Source organism: Drosophila pseudoobscura, chromosome X (assembly GCF_009870125.1).
Source record: "Drosophila pseudoobscura strain MV-25-SWS-2005 chromosome X, UCI_Dpse_MV25, whole genome shotgun sequence".
Classification (NCBI taxonomy): Eukaryota; Metazoa; Arthropoda; class Insecta; order Diptera; family Drosophilidae; genus Drosophila; species Drosophila pseudoobscura.
This window is the reverse complement of record NC_046683.1, coordinates 18,028,217-18,045,141: the sequence shown is the minus strand read 5'-3', so window position 1 is coordinate 18,045,141 and position 16,925 is coordinate 18,028,217. Positions and strand designations below refer to the sequence as shown.

The following is a 16,925-nucleotide window of genomic DNA, read 5'->3' as shown; positions in this document are numbered from 1 at the left end:
GGTTCACCCCCACCATTGTCCTGTCGTGGTCGCTCTCCGAAGAGTTCAACTCCTCCGCGACCCCGATGTGCTTGAGATCCCTAGTGAGATCGCTCACGTCTGACACGTAACCATCTAGGATGTCATCCGACACCACTGATGCCACGTCTGACACCGCAGGCTTGATCTCCATACTAGGGATCTCCGGGGGCTCCAGGTCTGGCTCGACCGTGGGTTGCATGCCTTTGGAGTCGGACTTGTACGGTACTACGACTACCTTCTTGTAGCCGTAGTTCACAGCGCCCTCCGTGTTGTGGAGAAGTCTGACCGACTCCTCGTTCAGGACGAGGATGATTTGGCGCCTCTGCCCGTTGCTCTCCTCTACCTTGGCCACCTTCCAATCGGCTGTGGGAAGGTGGGGGTTGCAGACCTGCAGAATCCGGAGAATCTTATCCGGCTCTGCAGGCTTCACCGAGACCCACGCTCTGGCCCTCGGCTTGCTGGGGATGTCCTCCCACTTCACGACCTCCAGCTGGGCTCCTGGGTAGACCTCCTTGAGCGACGCTACCGCCTTCGCGTAGAGGGCCGCCGAGCGAGCACCTTGGCAGGCGATGGCTTTCACCCTGCCTTGGTGCCACCCGGCGTCCTCACACTTGGACGGTGTACGGTGAGGCTTGTAGCTGCTGTGAGGAGGCCTAGGGTTTTTGGGGTCCGCCGAAAATTAGGCACCGTCTAACGAGAGGCAAGACAAACTCTCTTTAACAGTCGGCAAAGAGGGCCTGGGATCAAAGAGTGGGTCAGAGCCAGGTCAGACTTCCTCGTCGAAAGGAGAGCGAGTTCCAAGTCGAAGTCGGACAAGATAAAAGGCTATAAATAGATGGCATTGGACGCCATTGCGGGATTCCAAGCCTGGTCGACAGCATTGGATTTTGTTCACCAAGTGTCCTCTATAGTGGCAGCCGTATTTGAATATTCAAAGAAAGAAAAAAGAGAAAAACCATCTAAATACAATAACTAGTGAAAAGTAGCCCAGGCAGTGAGGCGGTGATTAGTGAAACCTCTTCGATACTCCCTTTCGACGGGTCACCCGTTTGGGTAAGTTGTGGAATAAAAAGACAGTCTAGCGAAAGTGTATAAAGGTGTTCTGTGGGTGCAAATTTCCATAGGTCTTAAATTGGAGGAGGCTCGTCTTCCACGACCGCCAGCTGAAATTCGTAGAAATTCGCCGGAGCTTTGGGTCGTCGCCTTGGAGCAGTTCGGCGAGCCAGAGAGGAGAGGCCAACTAGTGCCCGGCAGACGGCAGCCGCGTCGGCTTGTTCATCGCTCCGCGTATGCGTCCATACCCCGTGCGCAGGGGAGGAGGCAAAGAAAAAAAAAGTGTTCTGCAGTGGCGGCAAATAGTGGCAGATCGAGTTAGAAAATTTCTCACAGAAGGCCAGCCCAGTTCAAAATAACAATAACAAAAAAAAAAAGAATCAAATATAAGAAACAAATAACGGATCGTAGTCAGATGCTCTAAGCATTAATACCCGAGTATTTTATTCTCCCTCTCATTTAGGCTTCTTTAGCTCTCTATCCCTTTCTATCTCTCTCCACCTAACTTTGCGCTGCGGGCGAGCCCCTACATACCGGTGCCCGATAAGCGCCGCTGATCTGCACATAGGAATGCAAGACTGAGCGCAGAGGAATGTAAGGCGGCGTGAGGGACGGGAAGAAAAGAGACAGACAATCACCGTTAAAATTAACTCGATCTGCCTGAGCCACTCGGTCGTCATCTCATTTTTTTTGTGTGTGCTAATTGTGTGTGTTCTTCTTTTTTTTTGAACTTTTCAGGGGCCCAAATCGGAAGCGCTTCGTCGATGGAGGTTCCTGTAAGTCGTTTAATTGGGTAAATAAAATATGTATATGAAAGTTCGAAAAATATATAAAAATATGAAGGTTCGCCACGGGAGCGCACCCAATTAGTGGGTTGAAAAGAGAGGGCATCAAAAAGTTCACCTCTTGATTCTTTTCCCTCGTACATTACACCTACTCTTTTAGTGGATCGCTATGACCAGCGAATGCTCACATAAAATTTTCTCACATTTCTTTTGTTTTCACTCCTATTCAAATCATCTGTTCTCTCTCATACCTAGCCTAAACTTCTTATTTATTTACCGTACTTTACTCAAATTATTTAAAATTAAGTCGTAGCCAATACTCGGGGAAGGGAGAAGCTAATGAGTACATTAAATTACTGGGGATCACTAATTTTAGTCATAAGAAATAAATAAACGTTTATAATGTCTGAGTAGAAGCAATAGTGTTTGATCTCATGCAGCAAGCCCCTGTAGGTCTCGCATAATATAAGGGGTCTTGTAACAAATTATGTGGTATCGGGCACAGCAAGACCAAGGTAGGGTGGGCGAACATCACTCCTCATGAACAGCTGAGGAATTCTTTTCGTTGTCCGTTCACCAGTGCAGTTATTGTCTTTCGTTTTAGGTGTTGTGCTTTCCGTCCGGTTTCATATGGCTTATTGACACGCATTAAATGTAAAATAATAATAGGGTAGGCCTCAGCTTAGGAGCAAATAAACAAGAACACCACACTCGTGGCCGACGAGCCAGTAGCCGGAAAATTGACAGCGTGCCGCTTCAAGCTGAGAGGACCATCTCGCCTACATCGTGGTTGCACGTTACAACGGTGGTCCTCCATTCTCCTCCAACTCTTGGAGGAAACGGTCTTGGAGCTCGTTTTCCACGAGGTGCCACTTGTCCCTAGGGATCTGCCCGTCTTTAGAGCCCCTGTCTAGGACTCCAATCAGGGTTTTTCCCCTCGCCACCTCGGCAAACGAGCGGTTGCTCAGTGTCTTCGTCCTCTTGGCTTGTTGGACTTGTGTGGCGGTGTCCTCCGCCGAGCGTTGCCGCTTGCTTGGGGCCTTGGTTGTGGCCTTGCCAGCTTTGGCTGACTAGTAGTCGGGCAGGACTGTCTTGGCCCATCACCGCGATTCGATTCCCTGGGCAGACGCCAGGAACACCGGGTCGTCGTTGCCCAGGATGAAGGCCGCACGTCTTTTGTCCTGAAACTTGGGCCTATCTTTCGAGGCAGAGGCGCCGCCTGCCGGGGTTGTCAAGGGGTTCCCGGTCCCAAGGGGTCCGTCAGCCGCGATATCGCTCTGCATGGTCGCCCCCCCGGTAACCGGGTCGCCCTTGGGGCCCCCCGACGTGGATTGGCCCGATTGGCTTTTCGGTCCTCTCCTCACAGCGCCTGCTGCCTCGAGACGGTGGACCGACTTAGTCTCCTTCCCCGTCTTTTTGGGCACTGGTTTCCCAGATGCGTTTGTAGAGGGATGGTCTTTTCCCTCCGGCACTTTAGGAGGAGTGCCGTGCTCCTTTGCGGTGTTTTTTGTTTTAATATTTAAATTTGGCATATTTGATCCCACGAGTAGGCGGGAAGGGGTTAGTCGCCCGGGGCATAGCCCGCGTGCCCCGGGAAGCCTTATTAAAACTGGAGGTCGGCAGGTATCCAGAGTCCGCATATAAGCGACCGAGCACCCCCTCGGCCATGCATCCCTCGGCATATGACAGTGTCACCTTGGATTGGGGTTATTTCACTGAGAGTTTTCTTCTCTCCGCCCGACTATAATTAGCCAGCATCCTGGCAGAGACATGACCGTACCAGGACCTGTTTCCAGCCGCCCTCACGGGGAGAGTATAGTCGCACTTCCGCCGGTGTGTACAGTTACGGCGGGTGCCGGTTCGCTCGTGCCCACCTGTATCCTATGACGCGGAGCACAGTCGCCTTGGATCCAGGGCAAGCCATGAACCCGAGGCGCCTGTGCCCCGTTCCGAGTCTACAGTTGTGACGAGCCGACCCAACATCCGTTTATCCCCCCGTAGCACCCGACGGCTGACGGCCAATTCGATATATAACACTTTTAAATTAAAGTGCGCTTCACTTTTAGCAATGAAGTCCTTGAAGACATAAAACACTTCTGACTTATAAGTCAGTAAGTATGTTACACAATAATGTGTATATTGGTCAATAAAATGTTTCACACTTTGCCACTGCAATTCTAATAGGTTTTTCCAAGATTTTACTATCATCAAACAGATTCTCATTATTGACTAAATGGTCTGATGCTCCAAAATCCAGAACAAATGAAATTTGTTCTTCATTATTCTTTTCACGTTTAAACATAAATGCAAAACCTTCTGGAACGTCTCCAGACTGAGCAGTTATAGTTTGTAGATGTTTGTTCTTGTCATAATAGAATTCATTCTCTTTCTCTTTCTTATACTTATATGTAACAATCTTTCTATATGTGGCCATTTTTGCCACAATGAAAACCATTTTTACTAGTAAACTTTTTATTAGATTTGATCTAGTTTTTATTTGGTTTGAATTATAATTTTTATTTTGAAAGTTTCTAATTTTATTTTCCTATATAAGACTATTAGTGTTGTATCTTTACCGACATTTTTCAATAGCTGTTATTACACCGTCACATGACCCCTTGCCTCACATAATCGCCCTTAAGCTTTAATCGCAAAAACTGCATGCGGACAGACAACTGCGATGCCAGTCTCTTTTTTTCATATATAGCGTCTACATTTTTAAAAATCATTTTTGGCCTACAATCTTTTGGCGAAAAACCAAGGAAGGAGTGACTTAAATACACTGGATGTGCTAAATAGCCTGCCGTTAGGCATGATTTCTGAGGGTTTAATTAGACACTGGAATCAGACAGACCGACAGATCAAACTTGTGCACTCAATCGACTTTCAATTATAACTCCGTTTATTCTCAAGCGGCGCCCTCTTCATGAGCGGCTGCTGCTTGCATAGGCTCCGTTCGCAACATGGTATAAGAGCGCACGACATTACAATTCAAGAGCGTGATTTCATACATGTTTATTAGGTATAATTATAGATATATATATATATGTATATATATATAGGCAGGCAACTGATTTGCCTTAACATACACTATAATTATTCTTTTAGCATTTCTTTCTTGTTTCTTCCAGTCTTCTGTTATTTTACCACACTCTTGATCAATAACCGCGTCTGTTTCAGTTAATAAAGCTCTTATTCGAAACTTTCAAATGGAGTATTTTTCTCTATCGAAAGGTTTTATGTTCCTTTTTTGTTTTTCCATTGTATATAAAACAAAACTGTGTACTTATCTGCAGTTATGAGGCGTAGGCTGCGCCCATAACCCATTGAAAAACATATGTATATACAAGGCACGCAGCCTCTTGTACCCCTCTAGTACCAGGCAACTAGTTCCGCATCGGTGCCGCACTAGCTACCATTCTCACATCTCAGGTTCCAGATCGATTACCCGCAATGGGCGGAGCCACCCCTGGTTCCCGCTCGATTACCCTTCGATTACCCGTGGCTTGTTGCTCAGGAGGTAGTTCCGAACTATTTACCAGTCGAAAGCAAGCAATTAGTTCCCCACTCGACTACCCTTCGATTACCCGTAGCTAGTTCTGACCTAGTTACCAGTAACTGGTTCGGAACTAACGACTGGTAGTCAATCTGGCAGTCTGGAATAATACAAAAATAAAAACACAATGTCTCTTAATATGAACGAATAATTTTTAATTTTATGCTGCTTAGTCTACTCCTGGTTTTTTGTAAGACACTTCTTTTTAAATACTCTCTTCTTCATCCTCTGCATTGCCTTCCGTAAAGTGCTCATCGCCAAGCGGAATACATTCTGTAATTAATATTTGTTTTATTTAATTGGAAAATTTGTAAGTGTCTAGAAGTGAAAATGGTATTTTACCTAGCAAAGCTGCAAAGAATTCTTTGTGGGTCCTTAGGGCCTTCTTCCCTTGGACCCCATCGACATTATATGCCAGAACAATTTTATCGCTGAGAATAAAGCTCAAGCTGGCTAAAACGCCAGTTGGCTGAATAATTGATTTCACTGCTGTTATCTGTAAATGAAACATTAAAATATAAAGATAAGTCAAAGAAAAATGTCATATAATTTAGAGTTTAGATTACATAAATGCTCCTATTTAATTTATTTTGTCCTCCAATTCTATTATGTGCTCCTCAGATTTGATTGGGAACTGTCCTCGAATCGGATTCAATTCCACCTTCTCCTTGACCAGCTGTTTGATCAAAATGGTTTGATCCGCCAAAATTTGGACCACTGTTTTTAGTTGATCTAAAAAAAAAGTTTTTAATTTATTTGATTCAAAAAATATTAATCTATTAATCTTTATTTGTCTTGCCACGAACAACAGCATTCTCCCGTTGCAGAGTTTCTAAAAGTATATAAATATTTATTTAGATGTTTATTTATTTATTTATTTATTTACAGCGAGGTTAGAGTTAAAACTATTAACCTAGCTTATTAGTGATAGCACTGGTTACTATGACCTTCGGCTATGTTGTTATTATGTTATGCTTATTATATTATGTTTATTATATGTGAGATGTATTCCATAGGTTTTATATTAGAGTTAGATTAATGGATATAAGTTAGTTTCTTTCAGATATTTTATGATTAGGTCTATTTCAGTTTTAGTTGGGTTAGAGAGGAATGTCAGTGGATTATTGTTAGCGAAGATTTTGAAACGAATATCTGTGAGTTGTGAGGATGGGCAGTCTTTGAGTAGGTGTTCTATAGTTACTGGAACGTTGTTCAGGCAATGCGTACAAGTATTTATTTTGGTTGGGTCTAGGTAATGTTGGTGAGTTATTCTTGTATGTCCTAGTCTTAGTCTAATTATTTTTGTTTGTTTTATCCTTGATGTGGTGTTTTGGTCTAGTCTTTTGGTGAATTTGTCGGCTGTTATTTGGTTGGGATTGATAAATTGATACCAGTTCGATGTTTGTTCTAGTTTTATAAGTTTGTCTTTAAGCATTTTTGTCTTGAGGTGTTTATTAATGTCTGATATATTGTTATTGTGTGTGTATGTAAGGGGCATTGTTGAAGCTGATTTCGCTTTTTGGTCTGCTAGTTCATTTCCTTTTATGTTTTTATGACCTGGGATCCAGAGTAGTTTTATTTTTGGATGTAGTTGCATTAGAAGAGATCTAATTTTAGATTCATAATAGTTGAAGTTATCGGGGTTGCCTATAGCTTGAAGAGAGGATAGAGAGTCTGAACATATCATATATTTCCCGCGCATAGATTTAACAATTTGTATTGCCTCGAATATGGCTATGATTTCGGCAGAGTCAATTGAAGAAAAATTTTGTAGTAAGCCCACTTTTAAGGTGTTTTTTTCCGTTGTGATTGCAAATGATGTGGTACTTATGGTTTTGGATCCATCCGTAAACAGAAAGGTGTGATCATTAAATTGGTTTTTTATGGTAAGAAAGTGTTGTTGGTATATAGAGTCGTGTGTATTATTTTTGTCTAGTTATTCAAGTTCGGTATTTATGGTATTTGGTTGGAATTTCCAGAAAGGTAGGTGAAAGGTGTTTATGTTAGCTTCCATTAAAAGATTTGTAATCGGGGTTGTCCTGAATGCTCCCAAAGCTATCCTTACTGCACAGTTTAGGATGGTTTGAATTTTTTTAAGCCAAGTTATTGAGGAATTGCCGTAAAATACTAGTCCGTAGTCAATTTTAGAAACTATTATTGCTTTTGTGATTGATATTAGTGTATGCGTATTGCAATTGAACTTGTTACTGGAGAGACATTTTATTATATTAATTTTGTTTGAGAGAGAGCTAGCTAAGTCTTCTATGTGTCTAGTCCATCTATATTTTGAATCGAATGTGAGTCCTAATATTTTTAAGTGGTCTACGCTCGGAATGTTTAGGTTTCTCGTTGTTATTGTGCATTTACATTTATGTTACATTGACGGCATATATGTAAGTGTTTGCATTTATCAAATGATAAGAATGAGCCTGAAAACGAACACCATTCGTCGATTTTTTGGAATAGATCATCGAGAATGAAATTTTCTTGGGTTTGGTTTTTTTTAAATTTGACAATAATATGAAAATCGTCTGCATAGGCTGTGAATGTGAGATTTCGTTGGATAGTAATGAGGTTTGCTAGTTTATTATATGCTATTAAGAATATAATAACTTATATCGGTGATCCCTGGGGGATTCCGTTATGCAGAGGAAAAGTGCTCGATAGGTTTTTTGCTACGCGACATTTGATTTTTCTCTTGCTCATAAAATTAATATTATAGTTAAGTATTTTTGGACCGATGTTCCATTCTTGGAGTTGCTTAGTTATTGCATGTAGTCCAATTTTGTCAAAGGCTTTATTGAAATCTAATGATACTATTGACAAATGTTGTTTGTGGGATAATGCATCAGTTATCAGATGATCTAAGTACGCTAGATTGTCTGTAACTGATTTTCCACGTTTGAAACCAACTTGATTTGTGTGTATATGTTTGTTTGTAGTAACAAACCACCACAACCTCTTGGCTATGATTTTGTCTAGGACTTTTGCGAAGCAAGAGTTTAGAGAAATCGGGCGGTATGAGGTTATTGATGTTTTGATGTAGCCGGGTTTAGCTATTGGTATAACAAGACCTATTTTGTAAGTTTGGGGTATATAGTTATTAAGTATATTATTGTAGTGTTTTAAAATTCGATCCTTAACTGCTAGGGATGTATTTGCAATCATTGGGTAGGAGATTCGATCAATACCTGGTGTATGGCCCTTTAAGCTTGAGAGTGCGGAGGAAAGTTCTATGGAAGTGATATCTGATTCTATTTTCTGTGCAGATTGCGATGGAGGAGAGCTTTGATATGTTGAAATTGAATATTTGTTGTTAGTGAACATGGATGAGAAGTTGGAATCTTTGCACTGATCAGACCAGTATTCAGCAAATGAATTCTATCCCGTCTTCACTAATTTTTCTAAAAATTTGTTCAAGAATTTTACTAGGCTTTCGGACACATTTTTTTAAAGTTTGTAAATAGTTCTCAAATGCGTACGAGTCTCCTCTCTACGGTCTCCTTTACGTGCAATAAACTGTTGGAAAATTGTGCACAAAGAGATCTAAAATTCGTTGACAATTTTCTTTATTGTATTCACGAAGTTTAGAGCTGCAAAGAATTCTATATGTGCAATGTAATAAAAGGAATTCATAATAAAGGTCATCACTGACCAGCTTATTATTTACAAACCTTAACAAAATCTTACGCATCACTCCTACCTCCTCTACCAAATGCATACAATCTAATGGAATCTGTGTCGCCATGGAAATATCCATTACTTCTAATATTGACCTACAATTTATATATTGGCTGCAATGGTGACAAGGATATCTTCTTAGCGCAAAATCTTCATTAGTAATTAAAGCCCCTGAGGTAGTACTCTAAGTCAAGATTCGGTCTACCTTTCTAGCTATTTGTGTACATTTTGCACAGCCATGACGAGATGTGTGTCCTGGCGAGCCGCTAATAAACGCTCTTGCTGGAGAATCGCAAACTACTGCCCTAATAACTATATTTATATCTCTGCCACAAATGGTGAGCCTGCCATTCCTCAACACTTTAAATTCTAGAGAAAATTTTGCCAAAAACTCTTCACAGCTATGGGGCTTACTTTTCCCTAAAAATATACCTACTGGAAATACTGGAACATTTGGATAATTGTTAACTCTAACTAATATTGGCCATAGCTGTGCCCTTGAACTTCTAAATAATGGAAGTCCGTCAACATTTATATCAATATTCTTCCATTATATCTGTATTCTGACAATGTCGTTCCAGCTGCCAGGCTAGGCCTATGTGAAGATGAGATCCTCCACCAACTAACTGAATATCACCTCTGTGCTGGCGTTTTGATTTATAAAACGGACAAACATCTATATTTTCCTACTCAAAATACCTACTAAATCAAGTGCACATTCACGCGTTGGCGTGTATGCTTCATAAACCACTGCCTAAGTTTGTCATTTAATGACGATTCATTTGGCTAAATTTTGGGATTTTCATAGATGAATTCCTCCTCTTCTATCATAACTTCTTTTTCTTCTAATTTTTCTGCCACTTTTTCTACCACATTTTGCACTTCCCTTTGCTTACCTTTCACTCTTACGGACTCTACGCAAATGTCTATTGCTCATCATTTTATTTGAAATATATAATATATTTATTCACTATGTGTAAATTCTTGTCCATTTGGTTATACAGGGTATGAATGTGTACTATAGAAGCTGTGAGTGCTGTCGAACCCAACATGTTCAGGGCGAACAATGGACAATGGCGGCACGAATGGCGTGGAAAAATAAGATTCGGACAGGCACACTGGACGCGATCAAACAAGTTTGATCGAACTGGTCACTGATGTGTGTCTGACCTGCAACGATTAAAATAAAACTAAAATAAACGGCAATAAAAAAAAAACGAGGGGGAACGTTGTGAGTTGCTGCGGACACCGCAACTCTACAGTTATCCCCGATACTAAGTCAGTATGGCTCCCCTCCGGCTGACGCCGCTAATATTAAACGACACGACAAAGAGTGCGTGCGAGAGAGACAGAAAATCAGTCTGAGCGTGACGTCGGGCGCTGCGTAGCCACTGCAAATTAATTTGTTGCTTTTGGCTACAAAAATGATCCGAACTGAATCAGATTCAGCAATCGGATAGATATGGTCGTTATCTATGATTCTGCGAATTAATTTTTCGCGAATGTGCAATATTGTGGATGCAACAGATTTTCGCCCTTTGTTGGGGCGGAAGCGGCGGGGCGATGTTTTGAAATACACTTGCAACAGAGACATATCGCAGAAGTCTCTGAACACTAGGCGCTCATAGGGACGGACAGACAGACATATCTCAATCGACTCGGCTATTGATGCTGATCAATAATATATATACTTTATGCGGTCGGAAACGATTCCTTCTGGACGTTACACACATCCATTTTCACCACAAATCTAATATACCCCAATACTCATTTTGAGTATCGGGTATAAAAACCTCAGGGCTGGGTAGCTCCCCTTGCCCGCCAAATGTAGACAAAAAAGGAGACATACTACTTCTCGGGACATCAAAACTAACAACAGCCTAACAACAACAAAGAAAATCATAAACAGACGGCTATCAAGTGGGTGAAGCTTGGGTGTTATCACTTCGCGCGCCCGCCCTACCTGTGACCAAACACAACGTTCATTTCGGCCACCCTCTGCTGGAACGGTAACGGCTGGCCTAATCCATGGCTTACTCCACGCGTCCTCCCTCTATTTTAAATTTAATGCATCATGCTTCAATATATATCCAAGCTTTAATAATTATAAATTGACAATTTCATCTTTCTCATTAATAAATAGCTATACTCAAAATTATCACTAACCAAAAAGAAACACCAAAACGTTCGACACAAAAGCAAACACGGAAATAACTGCTGAAATTTCGTTCAACCAACAGGGATACCCTCACCCATACGTAATGGAATATGTGTAGATGAGTGGATCCAGTTTTACGGAAGTTAATTTAACTCGGGCCCCTACGGAGACTTAACCTACCAAGAGCTCTTGTTAAGGGTCCCCGCGACATAAACAATAAACAATATTTTTCCACAAATCGCTCGACCAAATACGGTGGACCCGTGGTGGTGGGGCGGGGTGGGACCCCCGCGTCACCCACTCAGGGCTAATCTTCTGGAACTGAACAGCTGATCGCAGATTTAGGTTCGTGAACGGTGTTGGTGTTTTTACATATTTTTTTCAATGGCGAAGATTTTACGTTAAACGATTTAAGCTAATACTAAATACTGAATAAAGGACAACACACGGAACAAAATAACATTTAATGTGGAACGGTGTTTGGAGTGCGGATTATGTTTTTTTTCTTTAAGTTCAAACGACGTGGGCGATCGCTGGCCGTGGCCGGTCAGCCCTAAATTTATATCGGTCCTTGTATACGTGTGCGCGTGTATGTGAATAGGGTTTCGGGGTTTTTATTTGGTGAATGAGACCAAACGTGTGGCACGCACTGGAAGGCGATGCAACGATCGTGTGGTGTGGCTAGAATCGCCCTGGCAGCTAAATCGTCCTCTTTCACCCTCCCCCTTCACACGTCCCGCGCTACTTGGCTCACACACGCGCAACTGGAACGATCTCACTCAGGTTCCCGTTGGACAGTCTTCTTCTCTGCAGTCGACCAGGAAATCTTCCGGCCCGGTTCTGGTGGCTATATTCCTTGCCGGCTGTTAGTAAAATTTTCTGCATTACGACCTATTTTATCGCCCGCTTTTTCTGTACTCACTTCAAACTTTCTGTTTTAAGCACAAAATTTCAAATTTCGACGTTACTCCGTCCACGCTCCACGATTTCCATAATCCAATCCACGTTTTCTAATATTTTCACTCCTATTTATCCCTTTTTCCCTTACTAATACATATAACTAATCCTATTCTCTTCCATATATCCCCAGTAACGGCTCCAGCTCCCCCCGATGTCCCCATACACCATCGAGCCTCCCTGGACTTCCTCTAGATGGTGCGTCGCCCTCAGCCCTGGCCACCAATCGTTCAGGTGGGACTGGAACAGCTTTATTTATTAAAAATTATTATTTGAATTGAATTGAATGGCCTTCCGAATCACTTTTTCTGCGGGCTCGTTGGGTATTTTCATCTTCACCGCCGCTGAAATAATATGGATATATTAATTCATTAATTATCATGTTTTTTTTTAAGTTATTTTTAAACCTACATTCCGGAACATTTTAAAATTCTTTAAAATTTTTGAGTGAAATGCTCCAACTCCATGGCATTGGGTGATAGATCTGGCTCTTTTTTAATCTGAAGTTTGAGCAGAGCCACCGCCTCCGCCAATGTTTGTGATAGCACATCAAGTTTTTTTTCTAATCTAGAAAATGCAGCCATCATACGTTGCTCTGCCGAATCTGCAATACAAATTTGTATAGTTATTATTATTATTATTATTATTAATATTATTATAATTCATGTACTTACGCGATATTGGCTGTTCTTCTGGCACAGGTTCTGTGAAAACAATATTAATTGGGTCAATACTTATTTCATACATCAAGCAAAAAAATTATATACTTACGCTCTGCTACTTCTCTCTGAATTTCCTTTTCTACTCCTTGGCGTTCAATAAGTTCAAATTTTCTAGCTATCTCATCCCTTTCTTTCTTAACTAATCTTCGCAAATGTCGACTACCAACCATTTTGCTTTCTTTACGTATTTTAATTTGGTTTTTGTTTTAAAATATGAATTACTTTTTTCAATGACGTGACGTGACGTCGGGCCACTGCAAATTGATTTGTTGCTTTTGGCTACAAAAATTATCCGAACGGAATCAGATTGAGCAACCGGATAGATATTGTCATTCTCTATGATTGTGCGTTTTTAGTTTTCTCGAATGTGCAATATTGTGGATGCAACAGATTTTCGCCCTTTGTGGGCAACAGAGACATATCACAGAAGTCTCTGAACATTAGGCGCTCATAGGGACAGACATATCTCAATCGACTCGGCTATTGATGCTGATCAAGAATATATATACTTTATGGGATCGGAAACGATTCCTTCTGGACGTTACAAATCTAATATACCCCAATACTCATTTTGAGTGTCGGGTATTAAAACCAAGTTATCATAAACAGACCTAGACAAAACCATATCCTACACATGTCGATTGTTTCACTACGTGAAACACGCATAGACATACGCCACATAATTCACAATCGCCCCCCTCTCGCCGCACAGAGATCCACAACGTTCAATAATACAGACCCCATGCAATATATTGCTAACAAAATTCTGGAATTTCCAGAAAGTTACAAAATCCTACACAATATATAATCAACACTATAAATATTCATAGTTAATACATTTGTATTTATATTTAAACTGAAACAATAACCCTGGTGAGCCAAGGCCTCAGGAGCTATAGCTCAAAATCCTGTTAGTTTTTTATTTTAGCAATTTATTATTATTGTTTGGCTCGAAAACGAAACAAAAGAAACTTTCGGTTCCACCGTTAAATTACAAAATATAAAAATGTTATCAGAGAAAGTCCACCTCTGAAATATGTATACCTACCACGAGACAGGCGTTGTCTCGCTAAATTTATTTAAAAATCGTTTCTATGATATATTAGGAGCCGAAAGACCCTACCTTGGCCATCTTTACTTAGCTCAATTTAACGCCAGACCCGACTTAGCATTTATCACGACCCCAATCACCTGCCAGACCAGAATTGGCCACCACTTGGCCCCACGGCTATTCACCTAGCATAATACATATAACAATAATAACAATTTGAAGCCAATGGATTGTATTAATTATTCATTAAACAAAATAGAAAATGACAAAAAAACTTTATTCAATTATAGTATTAGCTTTTAATTTGAAGCCAATGTTTGTATTAATTAAACAGTAGTCTTAATAAAAGAATTAGAAATGCATTATGATGGTGTATATGTGAATACTTTTAATCGCTGAAACATTTTGAAAATAGCTAGCGAGTGTACAATTTCAATTTTGTTTAGTTCTGAATTGTTTTTGTGGTTTTAGTCGCGGGTATAAGTTATGCATTTACTTGATTAATCGAGTGAGTCGGCTGAGAGGATTAGCCCTTGAGGCTGGTCATGCCCGCACGCATTACCTCGTCGACGAGCAGCAGATTGCTGGCAATTATGGAGCAGGAGTTGAGTATCTGCTTTTTGACGATGTAGTTGTCGTAGACACCCATATCGACGGGCTTCATGGGCTCACCAGTGGCCAGATCGAGCCCAACTAGGTCCGGGTGCAAGCGATCCTCGACGGTAAGCTTCACGATAGTGTCCTGGGCGTCGTATCCACTGTTAACGGCTAGCGTTTTGGGTATCACCAGCAGAGCATCAGCAAAAGCTTGCACTGCCAGACGCGCCTTGCCCTTGATGGTGTCTTTGTATGCCACCAGCTCGTTGTAGGCACGCACTTCGAAAGCGCCAGCGCCAGGTACTAGAACTTTGTCGGAAATTGTGTTGTTGATGGCTCTCAGGCCATCACGGATGGCATCCTTGATCTGAGTAATGGTGTGCTTATTAGGTCCCTTGATCAAAATGGTGACCGAAAGCGGATTTTTGCAGTCTTCCACAAATGTGTACTTGTTCTCACCCAGGACATGCTCGTAAACTACACCAGCGTAGCCGAGATGCTCCTCTTGAAGATCGTCAAAGGAGTTCATGGCGGTACCGCCGCAAGCCAGAGCCAAGCGCTCCATATTACGGCGTTTGGCGCGACGAAGAGCCAGAATTCCCTCCTTGGCAAGGGCATCTAAGGAAATAGGATCTATTCCCTTCTGGTTGATCAACACGAAAGTCTTGTCTGTGCCATCGCACACCGACCGTTTCAGTTCAATCACCTTCTTCACACGCTGATCAATAAATTCACGTTCAGCACGGACGAACGCCTCCCGCTCCTCGGCCGTCTTGTAGAAGAATCCCGAATTGACCTCAGCCTTCTCGTACTCCAGGGAGACATTGGCGGTGAGAATGTAGACATTCTCCAACCGCTTGGGCATGTCCGGATGGCGAGCGCCATGGTCCATGACCAGTCCACGCACCAGCTGCGTGTCCGTGTCAGTTTTGTGCTGCATTTCCATCAGCTCAACCATGTGCAGATCAACAGGCTTCTTATCGTTAGCTATGGTCAGAACAGCTTCCACACACACCTCAGTGAGCAAATCGGCCAGGGCGGGATGCACTTTGGTCTTCAGACTGGTGTTCGCGATCTCCACTAAATTCTTCTTGTTGATTTCCACGGGCACTTTGACCTTGTCGAGGACCTCCAGCGCCTTGTCGCGGGCCTTCTCAAATCCCTCGGCCATGATGCGCGGATGCAGACCCTCAGACAAGTAGATATCAGCCTGCTTGAGAAGCTCTCCAATCAGCATCACTGTAGTGGTGGTGCCATCTCCAGTGGAATCATCCTGGGCCGTGCTGGCCCTGGCAATCATCGAAGCAGTTGGATGCTGGATCTGCATTTCATGAAGCAGGACATTGCCATCCTTGGTTATTTTAATATCCCCGGCTCCAGAAACCAACCTAGAATATTCGAGAAATTTTTGTTAGTGTGCGTACGTTAAGCGCGTGCGTCACTCCTCTTTCCACAGTTTCGCTATCCGGCTAATAGCAAGGGAAACATTTTGTCCCCTGCCTTGACCTAGACTCAAAATGTTAGTTTCTCTTATCTTATTATTTTCAGTAATAATCTATGAAATCCGTGAATCTTTAAGCTAGTTCTGCGGTTCTACAGTACCGTCAGCTGGCACGATGACGCATGCCGCTATTGCAGTTCGTTTCTAACCTTAAACATCACGGGGCACGGCATCTGTTTCTGAATGCATGTTTTTCGACTGTGTTCTGTCGCTAATGAATTTAAACTCTGGTGGCTAGGATGTCACAGTAATAAAGGCAGTTACTTACATTTTTACTGTTCCCTTGGGACCCAGGTTGGTGCGCATCACATCCTGCAGACCTTTGGCGGCACTGATGTTGATGGACAGAGCCTGAGCGGCACGGGCGAACTCGGCCTTGGGATTCAGCAAACTGATCGAAGCCATTATGTTATTTGTTTATTTAGTTTTCGTTTAAAAATTGAACAATTAATTGAAAATTTCCTAATTTCAACACGCTGAGTCGAAAATGCAGACAACAGTATGACCACACGCAAGAACCGATTGTTTGCCCAAAAACGATTTCATTCATAAGTATGTTATGCGATAGTTTTTAAACTAGTCGCCGCTACCACTTACCATACAGTACATAGATGTGCCAGTTCATATAAAGAATATGTAAACGAATTTTCTGCGTACGCTCCCAGAGTATTCGGCTATATACGTATATCCATCCAGTTGGCATTCCAGTTGAGCTGGGATCAACAATGCGGCAGAAATTGTAGTTTGTTAAGCTGTTATGACATTCGAATTTTCCAAATTTTTCTGCAAAGAGAGAGATAGCACGATAGACAAAACGCAAAATTAATATTCGTAGCCGTCTCG

The 16,925-nt window shown here is 42.0% G+C and overlaps 2 protein-coding genes and 1 long non-coding RNA gene across 3 annotated transcripts; 1 reads left to right on the top strand and 2 right to left on the bottom strand.

Annotated features, from left to right (window-relative positions):
- Positions 1-647: 647 nt before the first annotated feature.
- On the top strand, positions 648-1,434 carry LOC117184670 (uncharacterized). The gene is made up of 2 exons (XR_004470084.1): positions 648-1,074; positions 1,146-1,434. It is a non-coding gene; the product is annotated as an uncharacterized lncRNA (long non-coding RNA).
- An 11,211-nt stretch (positions 1,435-12,645) lies between these two features.
- Positions 12,646-13,177, bottom strand: LOC26532193 (uncharacterized). The gene is made up of 3 exons (XM_033384684.1): positions 12,983-13,177; positions 12,886-12,915; positions 12,646-12,815 (listed from the first exon to the last, which is right to left on the bottom strand). Exons 1-3 carry the CDS (start codon positions 13,101-13,103, stop codon positions 12,646-12,648), a joined length of 321 nt encoding a protein of 106 aa, XP_033240575.1. The 5' UTR covers positions 13,104-13,177.
- Positions 13,178-14,342: 1,165 nt separating this feature from the next.
- On the bottom strand, positions 14,343-16,606 carry LOC6901158 (T-complex protein 1 subunit zeta-like). The gene is made up of 2 exons (XM_002133823.3): positions 16,351-16,606; positions 14,343-15,969 (listed from the first exon to the last, which is right to left on the bottom strand). The coding sequence occupies exons 1-2, from the start codon at positions 16,485-16,487 to the stop codon at positions 14,511-14,513; spliced, it is 1,596 nt and encodes a 531-aa protein (XP_002133859.1). The 5' UTR covers positions 16,488-16,606; the 3' UTR covers positions 14,343-14,510.
- Positions 16,607-16,925: the final 319 nt, after the last annotated feature.